At 42.6% G+C, this 11,958-nt stretch overlaps 1 protein-coding gene across 2 annotated transcripts in view; it reads right to left on the bottom strand.

Moving 5' to 3' along the window:
• MOGAT1 (monoacylglycerol O-acyltransferase 1) overlaps positions 1-11,958 on the bottom strand; it is a 60,207-nt gene that overhangs the window by 13,803 nt on the left and 34,446 nt on the right. For both annotated transcript variants that reach the window (XM_064372949.1, XM_064372950.1), the window contains exons 4-5: positions 6,123-6,297; positions 4,804-5,003 (exon numbers count right to left, since the gene is read on the bottom strand). In XM_064372949.1, coding sequence (XP_064229019.1) covers positions 4,804-5,003; positions 6,123-6,297 — 375 coding nt within the window. The remainder of the gene's footprint in view (positions 1-4,803; positions 5,004-6,122; positions 6,298-11,958) is intronic.

Raw genomic sequence — 11,958 nt, forward strand, 5'->3', positions numbered from 1 at the left:
ATGGAGGTTCCCACATGCTTGCAAAACTCTGTGTGCTTTTCTCTTGTAGGCTCATGTCAACTTCATTCTCAGGCCCAGCCAGTGACCCTAAGAGGATATAGGCAAAGTTTACAACATACAACACCTCCCCTATACCACGCTAGTGCCCTTCACAATATTATTTTCTTTAATCCCTTTTATGTTACAATGAAAACTTAAATTAAGTTCCTTTTTTCTTTTTTTTTTTTTCTATTTTACTAAATCCCTTAGTTAGTCTGCCTTTTTTTTTCTACACACTTTTCTTTTTGAAACAAGTTTCACTCTTACTGCCTAGGCTGAAGTGTAATGGCACCATCTCGGCTCACTGCAACCTCCGCCTCCTGGGTTCAAGTGATTCTCCTGCCTCAGCCTCCCGAGTATCTGGGATCACAGGCATGCACCACCATGCCTGGCTAATTTTGTAATTTTTTTTTCCTTTTTAAAATGAGTATATATTTGTCTAATAAGTGGAAAAATACAAATAAAAACAAATCATGATTAGTAAAGCATTTCTCATAATTATTTTAAAATGTCTTACTTAGCATAATGAATGATGCATACAGCTATAATTCATCCATCCTTATTTATTTTTTGCATCAGGGTCTCACTCTGTTACCCATGCTGGAGTGCAGTGGCGCCATTTCAGCTCACAGCAGCCTCAACCCAGGCTTAAGCGATCCTCCTGCTTCAGCCTCCCCAGTAGCTGGGACTAATTTTGTATTTTTAGTAGCGACGGGGTTTCTCCATGTTGGTCAGGCTGGTCTCGAGCTTCCGACCTCAGGTGATCTGCCCGCCTCAGTCTCCCAAAGTGGTAGGATTACAGGCATAAACCACCTTGCCCGGACTTTATTATTTATTTATTTGTTTAGAAACAAGGTCTTGCTCTGACACCCAGACTGTAGTGCAGTGGCTGGAGTGACTGCAACCTCCACCTCCCGGGTTCACTCTGCATTTTTCCCATCAGAATATAATAAGGACTTGAAACACAATGGATTATGTTTGTCCTCATGTGGTTTCAAACTAGCTTTATTTAAATAAACTGCATTCCCTTATCTTTTTTATTTAAAAAAAAGTCAAACCTTCAGAAGGAATACAATAAGCACTTGCCTACCCCCATCCAGGCGCATCAGTTTCTAACACTTTGCGCACATGTGCACACATATGTGTACGTATATACATATGCAGTATTATTTCTATTTTGTAGGGCCATTTGAAAGTAAGTTGTGGACATCAATGATTCAATCATGTGATTCATCCCTAAATACTTCTGCAGTATTACTTAAAAACAAAAACAGTGTTCTATATAACAACAGCATTATTATACTCAAGAAAAGTCACCTCTTCACAATATTATTTTGTACTTAATCCAAATTGAAACTTTATCAATCATCTCCTACCATTCATAGTTATTATTTTCTTGTCAATTCACAACAGCTGTTGTGTGTCTCTGAGGACCCCCTCCCTCTTGTCTCTTATGACATTGATTTCTTTTTTTTTTTGAGACAGAGTCTCGCTCTGTCGCCCAGGCTGGAGTGCAGTGGCGCAATCTCAGCTCACTGCAACCTCCACCTCCCCGAGTCAAGCGATTCTCCTGCTTCAGCCACATAAGTAGCTGGGACTACTGGTGCCTGCCACCACGCCTGACTAATTTTTTTGTATTTTTAGTAGATACAGGGTTTTACCGTGTTAGCCAGGATGGTCTCGATCTCCTGACCTGACGATCTGCCTGCTTCGGCCTCTCAAAGTGCTGGGATTACAGGCATGAGCCACTGTACCTGACCAACACTGATATTTTTAAAGAGTCCAGGCCAGCTGTTCTGTACAATGTCCCACAATCTGGATTTGTCTGATTATTTCCTCACGATTTGATTCACATTAACATCTTGGCAAGTTACTTATATAGGGAAATGGAAACACATTTGAAAGCTCTCAACAAGCTGGTCAGGAGGCCTTTATTCCCTTTACCAACCTGCATTTGCCTAGCACCTGGAGTCTAGAGTGCCTTCCCAAGTATCATGACATTTAATCCCCATAATAACCCTGTGAGAAGACAGAATCAGTATAACGGTCTCTTCTTTCATAGTTCTAAACTCTGAGGTTCAGAGAAGATAAATGAAACATTCAAAGTCACTCAGAGTCAGACCTCAAACCCACACCACTTCCTTCTGTACATCCAGCTGCCACATAATAAATGACTTCTCAATGCCAAGATCAGTCTCTATGTGGCTAGTGCCGGAGCATCAGCCACAAGCCATCAAGGCAAGCCTATCAATGGAAATAACCCCTTCTCTTCCCCTCACCCTACTCCCCTCCCCTCCGCTCCCCTTACTCCCATCCCCGTCCCCTCCTGTATTCCTCTCCCCTACCCCTATTCCCCTCCTTTTCCCTTCCCTTCATGTGATTGCACATGAAATAGAAACCACTTATAAAGTGATGGTAATAAAATCCTAGCCTAGCAAAACAGACCAAAAACAATATTTGACTATATCTGAATTTCACTTAATGGGCTATCCATGGTGAACATATTACTTCCAGCTTCATATTAAGTTTATAGTTTTAGTCATTCTGCTATTAGTGCCAGGCTCAGCACTTTCTCATCTTAGCTCTCCAATCCTCTTCCAATCTGAGAAGCTAAATATTTTGCTCCTGGGTTTTTATGTTTGTTTGTTTGTTTGTTTTGAGATAGGGTCTTGCTCTGTCACCCAGGCTAGAGTGCCAGGGTGCAATCATAGCTCACGCCAACCTCCAACTCCTGGGCTCAAGTGCTCCTCTTGTCACAGCCTCCCAAAGCATTGGGATTACAAGCACATGCCACGGTGCCCGGCTAATTTTTAAAATTTTTTGTAGCAATGAGGTCTAGCTTTGTTGCCCAGTCTGGTCTCAAAATCCTGGGCTCAAGAAATCCTCCTGTCTCAGCCTCCCAAAGTGCTGGGATTACAGGTGTGTCCTACCACGCTTGGCTAACTCCTCAGTATTTTTGTCAACATGGTCTTCACCCTCCTCCTCCAACTGGATTCTCCCAAACATGCAACTTTTTAAAATAAAATGAGTCTAACTAACTGCCAGAATCGACAAGGAATTCAAACAAATCAGCAAGAACAAAACAATCCCATCAAAAAGTGGGCTATGAACATGAATAGGCAATTCTGAAAAGAAGATACACAAATGCCCAATAAATGTATGAAAAAATGCCCAACATCACTAATGATCAGGGAAATGTAAGTCAAAATCATAATGCGATAACCACCTTACTCCTGCAAGAATGTCCATAATCAAAAATTCAAAAAATAATAGACGTTGGTGTGGATGTGGTTAAAAGGGAACACTTCCACACTGCTGGTGGGAATGTAAACTTGTACAACCACCAGGGAAAACTGTAGAGATTCCTTAAAGAATTAAGAGTAGAACCACCATTTTTTCTAGCAATCCCACTACTGGGTATCTACTCAGAGGAAAAGAAGTCATTTTGCGAAAAAGATACTTGCACACATATGTTTATAGCAGCACAATTTGCTATCGCAAAAATATGGAACCAGCCCAAATGCCCATCAATCATCGAGTGGATAAGGAAATTGTGATACACACACACACACACACACACACACACACACACACAACATGGACTACTACTTAGCCATAAGAAGGAATGAAATAATGGCATTTGCAGCATCCTGGATAAAATTGGAGACCATTGTTCTAAGTAAAGTAACTCAGGAATGGAAAACCAAACATCGTATGTTCTCACTCATAAGTGGGAGCTAAGCTATGAGGACACAAAGGCATTAAGAATGATACAGTGGGCTTTGGGGATTCGGGAAAGAGTGGGAGGTGAGTGAGGGTTAAAAGACTACACATTGGGTATGGTATACACTGCTCCAGGGATGAGTGCACCAAAATCTCAGAAATCACCACTCAAGAACTTATTCATGTAACCAAATACTACCTGTTCCCCAAAAACCTATTGAAATTTTAAAAATTAGAAAATAAAATGAGTCTATAGCAGAATATATATAGATAGCTGCAAAAAAAAAAGCTTTTGCTATAGAAACTGATGCCTATGTGAACTGAACATGATGAGGACATTTATCACACAGAAATTTTAATCCATCCATAAACTCTGATAGAACTTGTCATCAAAGAATTGCTGTTAAAATCAGCTGGCACAAAGAAATAGATTTATTATGAGTATTAGAAACTTTATTTCAAAAATTGGATTTTATTTTATTGTAGTTTAACAGCAGTATCCGTGTTTTCTTTTTTTGTTTGTTTTTGTTTCTGTTTTTTTGAGACAGTTTCACTCTTGCTGCCCAGGCTGGAGTGCAAAGGCTCGATCTCAGCTCACTGCAACCTCCACCTCCTGGGTTCAAGTGAGTCTCCTGCCTCAGCCTCTTGAGTAGCTGGGATTACAGGCATGTGCCACCACGCCTGGCTAATTTTGTATTTTTAGTAGAGATGGGGTTTCTCCATGTTGGTCAGGCTGGTCTTGAACTCCCGACCCAGATGATCTACCCGCCTTGGCCTCCCAAAGTGCTGGGATTACAGGCGTGAGCCACTGCACCTGGCCCAATAGAAGTATTCTTGAAAACAATCAATTCCTATTCTAGTGGAAATGTAGGCATTTCATAAATAAAAGCAATATCAGAAACAAAACTCAAATCACATCTACAGGGTTATTATTTTAGAAAGTTCTTACTCAAAGCCACTTTTCTTGCATTAGCACCTCAGTCAATAACAAGAAACATTGCTTAAAGTAAGCTAATAATTGTAGTCATTTTATGTACATACCAACAGTGTGGATGGCTTTCCTATATGGCATTAGGCCAAAATTGTACTGAAAAACTCCCCTGGCGTGAAACAGGGGCAAAGCGAACCCCATGATCTTCTGTAGTTTCTCTTGAACAGTTCTAAGCCATGAGCCTTCAGGGTTGCTAATTTGTTTAAACAGTTCATTTTCACCAAAAGAAAACACTGGGACCAGATAGGCGCTGCAATAACAAAGGGAACAGATGAGAGTTTTCAATGAAAATGATTCAAATGACTTATTCCGTCCAGCAGACTCTTGCGACAAATCCTTAAAATTTTTTTTAAAGTGCCCAAGCCTTTCTATATTGGTAACTTCATGTTCATTGAAACTGCCTTAAACTTGACATTCTTTGGGAAGGAACTTCAGTAGGCTAGCCATTGATGGATGGAATTGTATTCTATAGAAAATTAGGGTTCTAGGTGATCGGGCACAGTGGCTCATACCTGTAATTCCAGCCCTTTGGGAGGCCAAGGTGTGCAGATTACCTGGTTGGGAGTTTGAAACCAGCCTGACCAACATGGAGAAACCCCGTCTCTACTAAAAATATAAAACAATTAGCAGTGCGTGGTGGCATATGCCTGTAATCCCAGCTACTCGGAAGGCTGAGGCAGGATAATTGCTTGAACCCAGGAGGCAGAGGTTCAGTGAGCCAAGATCATGCCACTGCACTCCAGCCTGGGCAACAAGAAGGAGATCCTGTCTCAAAAAAAGAAAAGAAGAGAAAGGTTCCAGGCCGGGTGCAGTGGCTCACGTCTGTAATCCCAGCACTTTGCAAGGCCAAGGTGGGTGGATCACAAGGTCAACAGATCAAGACCATCCTGGCACACATGGTGAAACCTTGTCTCTACTAAAAATACAAAAATTAGCTGGGTGCTGTGGCACGTGCCTGTAATCCCAGCTACTCGAGAGGCTGAGGCAGGAGAATGGCTTGAACCCGGGAGGTGGAGGTTGCAATGAGCCAAGATCGCGCCACTGCACTCCAGCCTGGTAGCAGAGTGAAGGCTACTGTTTGTTTATTTGGCTGGAAAAGTACACTGTGTGTATAGGAAGAATGTTGGTGTTTATTGTTGTTCTCGTTGTTTTGCTTTTAGAGTGAAGTTTAATGGCTGAATGTCATGGCATTGGGCTACTGTGGTAACAAGGTCATATTCCATTCCCCAAGAACTTCCACACCTGCGTTTATTGTCAGATCGACTTGGAGGAGGTCTTTAAGGGCTAGAAAATCACCTTACTTCTTCCTGGTTTGTTCAGTAACGTCTTAACTTTCCTGACCCACTACTTTATTCAAAAAGCCACTTACCCTTGGGTCAAAGCAATTTTAACAAATCCTTTCCGCTGGCGGATGAACAGAGTGAATTTTCCAGGATGGGCATCCAGTGATTCTTCTGCACCCCCAAGGACAATGACAGAGATGTTTCCACCTCCGTCCTTGCTTAGCACATAGGACACACTTTTCTTGGAAACTGAAACTGGCCCTTAGTGAATAAAACAAAAAGTGTAACTAATTATCCTTTTAAATAAATTATGTTTTATCATAATCTTCCATGACAATAGTAAACATTTAACAACATTTCCTACACTGCTTACCTCTGGAGCACTTTGCAGGTTTGTAATTTTTCATAGCCAAATCTTTAGTAATGCATTCTATTAATAAGTTAGCATTTTGGCAGGTAATTGGGCTAGGTCTTTAAAATGTCATCTAATTATTACTAGGTCTACCACTTGCTTCTTTAGGTAGGCTGTGCACTGCTGAACTCTACAGGATACCATTTATACTGCATTCTAAGTAAAAGAATCCCCAGCCCCTAGAGTTGTTCAGTGCACAACCTACACAGCTGTATGTGGTGGTCTTGATACTTACCCTGGTGAATTTTTACACAGAACCAAAAGGTATATTCTCCAAGAGGCTGCAGTGGATTTTCTGAATATACAACGGCCTGTTTTCAGATATTCTATATGGATATTATTTTCCAAACCTGGATTTCTAACATAAATGTGATATTACTTTTCTGTTTTTTTTTGTTTTTGAGACAGAGTTTCACTCTTGTTACCCAGGCTGGAGTGCAATGGCGTGATCTCAGCTCACTGCAACCTCCACCTCTTGGGTTCAGGCAATTCTCCTACCTCAGCCTCCCGAGTAGCTGGGACTACAGGCTGCGCCACCATGCCCAGCTAATTTTTGTATTTTTAGTAGAGACGGGGTTTCACCATGTTGACCAGGATGGTCTCGATCTCTTGACCTTGTGATCCACCCGCCTCGGCCTCCCAAAGTGCTGGGATTACAGGCGTGAGCCACCGCGTTTGGCTGTGTCCCCACCTAAATCTCATCTTGAGTTGTAACTCCCACAATTCCTTTGTGTCGTGAAAGGGACCAAGTTGGAGATAACTGAATCATGGGGGCTGGTCTTTCTCATGCCGTTCTCATGATAGCGAATAAGTCTCGTGAGATCTGACGGTTTTATAAACAGGAGTTCTCTTGCACAACCTCTCTCTCTTTGCCTGCCGCCATCCATGTAAGACGTGACTTGCTCCTCCTTGCTTTCCACCATGATTATGAGGCCTCCCTAGCCATGTGGAACTATAAGTTCATCAAATCTCTTTTTCTTCCCAGTCTTGGGTATGCCTTGGGTATCAGCAGTGTGAAAATGAACTAATACAAACAGTAAAAAAAATAAAATAAAATAAAAATCAAGACATTTGACAACCTCGATCACTTGCCAGCTCTCTCTACACATTTCCAAAATGTGTAGTCTGACTTTGTAAATTGTTCATTTAAAACAGATAATTGTTCAGTCTGTATTTCAGGCTTTCTGATGTAAAAATAACTTAAAAGATTCCTTTTCAGATTTTACATGATCTGCATGCTTTTGGAGGAAAATATAGAAAAGAACAAAGACAAAAATACAAACCACTCTTGACCTACATTTCAGAAATAATCACTTTTTAATGTCTTATGTTTCCTTCCATTCTGGGCTTTATCCATTTTTATTCAGTCATAACAGAATGTGTTAGACAGGCTTTATAAAGACATAGCATATCACATCTCTTGAAGGAAATGATATGCTAATTTTACTCTGGGTTTCTATTACGGGAGGAATTATGACAGGATTCTGAATGACCAACTATCCTCTTAAGAGGTAGAGGATTCTAGGTTAGAGATGGAGAACCTGAGCCTGCCTAGACTGGTTTGAACCTTCACTGTGGTCAAAGCGTGCCATTCTGTTCTGTGTGAACCTGAGTGACAGCTGGGTGCATCTCTCCCACCAGGAAGAGGGCCTCTTGGGTTTCCACACACCTGGCTCTGGCCTCTGGCCACTTCGCAGTTTTCCCTCAGTATCCCTGTCTTCAGGCCATCCTTCAACACTGCTATTTTTTTTTCTTTCTTTTTTTTAGATGGAGTTTCACTCTTGTTGCCCAGGCTGGAGTGCAATGGTGCCATCTCGGCTCATCGCAACCTTCACCTCCCAGGTTCAAGTGATTCTCCTGCCTCAGCCTCCCGAGTAGCTGGGATTACGGGCGCACACCACCACACCCAGCTACTTTTTGTATTTTTAGTAGAGATGGGGTTTCTTCATGTTGGTCAGGCTGGTCTCAAACTCTCGACCTCAGGTGATCCACCCACCTCAGCTTCCCAAAGTGCTGGGATTACACGTGTGAGCCACCATGCCTGGCCCAATGCTGCTATTTCTTAGAGGTCCTTCATTATCTCTCTTGTCCTCTAACACCCGTGGATTTAAGCACCACTTATGTGTGCTGAGTTCTCCCAAATCCATCTGTCAGGAGATCTTCCTCCTGAGGTTCCAGGCCCATATCTCCAATTGCCTAACTGACATCTCTACATTGACAACTCTAAGACACCTCAAATTACACATCTCCAAACCAAATGCATTAAATTCTCCCTCAAAGTGGTCCCTCTTCCAACACTATTTATCCAGGTGAATGGGACCATTGTCTATCTGGTCAAAACACAACTTCTTCCATATGTAGCCACGTTTCCCTTTCTTAGCCGCCACATTGACTGATCATTCATTCATTTAAAAGCATTTATTGAGCACCTGCTACAGGCCAGGTACTGGGCTAGATATTGATAATAATGACAAAATACAGTGGCTGTCTTCGTGAGGATGAATCCATCACTAAGTCTTAGTGACTCTATCAGATATTTTTAATATTAATCTCTTGTTCTGTATCTCCAGTGCCATTGCCAATGTTAGCTCAGCCCTTATCACCTCTCCCTTCATCACTCAACAGGTCCCTTCTATCATCACAATCTCCAGGACTACCCACCTCTAACCACTCTCCAGTCTGTCACCTGAATTATCTTTCTATCACACAAAATCCATCAGATCCCTCCTTTGCTCAAAATCCCTCCAAGTTCTCCATGGCTTATCTACAAGATAAAATCTAAAGTCGTCTGTATGATATATAAGGTTGTCATGATCTGATCCTGTTACCTGTCCAGCCTTAAGGAGTAAACAGAAAGGAATATGAACCCTGAAACACAGTCAGCTCTGGCTGACACCTGATGGGTATAGATACACCAAAATGGGACCAGAGGAACGGGCTGGAGGTGGGATTTAGAAGGACTTGCAGATGCAGAATCCTCTTGGGTAAGAGCAAAACAGACTGCCATCAGCAAAGGCCCTCTGAAGCCCCATGATTCCTTACTACGTGAGCTCTGGTGCCTATGTCTGCCAGTCTTTCACACCAAGAGAGGCAGCCACTTGGGCAGGCAGAGTGAAGAGGGGCAGCCTTGGACCAAGGGCTGTCCTAGAAAGCTAGTTCTAGGAAATATAGAGAACTTTCTAGACTTAGAGACAAGGAGAGTCTAAACCTCTACCACCTAAAAGTTTGAATATTTCTATTCTGAAATAACTGAAGGTTATAACACAGAAAAGAATTCATGATGTCAGAAACCAGTGATTGCATTCTGTTACAAAGACAGAGATGCACACATACGTTTATTCAGGCATGTCCACAATAGCAAATACTTGGAACCAACCCAAATGCCCATAAATGATAGACTGGATAAAGAAAATGTGGCACATATACACCATGGAATACTATGCAGCCATAAATAAGGATGAGTTCATGTCCTTTGCAGGGCCATGGATGAAGCTGGAAACCATCATTCTTAGCAAACACACACAGGAACAGAAAACCAAACGCCTCATGTTCTCATTCATAAGTAGGAGTTGAACAATGAGAACACATGGACACAGGGAGTGGAACATCACACACGGGGCCTGTTGGGGGGTGGGGGGATAGGGGAGGGATAGCACTAGGAAAAATACCTAATGCAGATGACGGGGTGATGGACGCCGCCACCACCATGGCACGTGTATACCTATGTAACAAACCTGCACGTTCTGCACATGTACCCCAGAACTTAAAATATATATATATATATAAGAAACCTGTGATTGCAAACAGGTTTCCTCTCCAAAGCCAACGTTAGTAGACTGCAGTAGCTGTAGGGGCACTACATGGAGAAAGACTCTAAGATGGAGTATATGTGTCTGACATGGCCATGGAGAAGCAGGTTCCTACATCTCTAGTGCCATGAATTTGCCAAACCTGCTCTCAACTATATGACTGAAACTCACCTGTGATGTGACAATGCTTTGAATAAGCAAGCAGTACACTTTAAATGTTTCTGTGATTTTGTGAAATTTAAACATTTTTCCCTGTAATTTTCTAAAACTCTAACACAATGTATTCAAAACAAGGAAGAGAAGTAATCCCCACCCCACCCCCCCACCCCCACCCGCAACCTTTGGTGGTGAAGAAGGGGATCGTGCACCCTCTGCAGGTTAGATACAAGATCTTCTGGTAGCTTGGAGGGTTTACTGCGCCCTCTAGTGTGCCCTCTGGCTCAGACTGGACTGAGAAAACAGAACCTGAAAACCCAGCCGTGAATCCTGGTCCTAGGGTGCTCAATAATAGCCTACTAGGTATATAAATTCACAGGAAGTAATAAAAATCTGGAATACCATGAAGAATTCTTTTTTTTCTTTATTTTTTGAAACGGAGTCTCGCTCTGTCGCCCACGCTGGAGTGCAGTGGCACCATGTTGGCTCACTGCAACTTCCACCTCCTGGGTTCAAGCAATTATCCCACCTCAGCCTTCTGAGAACCGGGGATTACAGGCACCCGCTACCATGCCCTAATTTTTGTATTTTGATATTTATTTATTGAGACCAAGTCTCACTCTTGTCCCCTACGCTGGAGTGCAATGGTGCAATCTTGGCTCATCTGCAACCTCTGCCTCCTGGGTTCAAGCAATTCTCCTGCCTCGGCCTCCCAAGTAACTGGGATTACAGGTGCCTGATACCACGCCTGGCTAATTTTTGTATTTTTTTACTAGAGACAGGGTTTCACTATTTGGTCAGGCTGGTCTCAAACTCCTGACCTCAGGTGAACCGCCCACTTCAGCCTCCCAAAGTGCTGGGATTACAGGCGTGAACCACAAACACGCTCGGCTCGTCTTATTTATTTTTTTTATTTGTGACGGGTCCTCGCTCTGTCACCCAGGCTGGAGTGCAGGGGCACCATCTCCAGTTATTGCAGCCTTGACTGATCACCCGGGCTCAGGTGATCCTTCTACCTTAGCCTCCTGAGTAGCTGGGACTACAGGTATGTGCCACCATGCCTGGCTAATGTTTGCATTTTTTGTAGAGATGGGGTTTTGCCATGTAGGCCAGGCTGGTCTCAACCTCCTGGGCTCAAGAGATCTGCCCACTTCAGCCTCCTAAAGTGCTGGGATCACAGGCGTGAGCCACGGCACCCGGCCTGAACTCTTATTTCTGAGCCAAGTTATTTTTAATCTAGGAAGACAGCCAGTTGAATATGTTTAGTTTTATCACTGCTGTTACTTCAAGACACAACAAAAGACATTTTCCATTTCTGGTATTCGTAACAGCAGGCATGGTGCCTCTCCAAGGGTGTCATTTGTCACTTACTTGATCCATGATTTCTTTTTCTACACCTGAATACACAAAATGCACTCATTACTTTATTTGTTCATTGTGTTAATATTCATTGACCATTCCTATGTTCCAGGCACCATGCTAGATACTTGGGATAGAACAAAAAAAAAGGACATAGTCTATGTCTTTCTGACACTTACAGTCCAG

The sequence above is a fragment of the Aotus nancymaae genome, unplaced genomic scaffold, assembly GCF_030222135.1.
Source record: "Aotus nancymaae isolate 86718 unplaced genomic scaffold, 86718_ANA_hifiasm-v0.15.2.pri h1tg000008l, whole genome shotgun sequence".
Lineage (NCBI taxonomy): Eukaryota > Metazoa > Chordata > Mammalia > Primates > Aotidae > Aotus > Aotus nancymaae.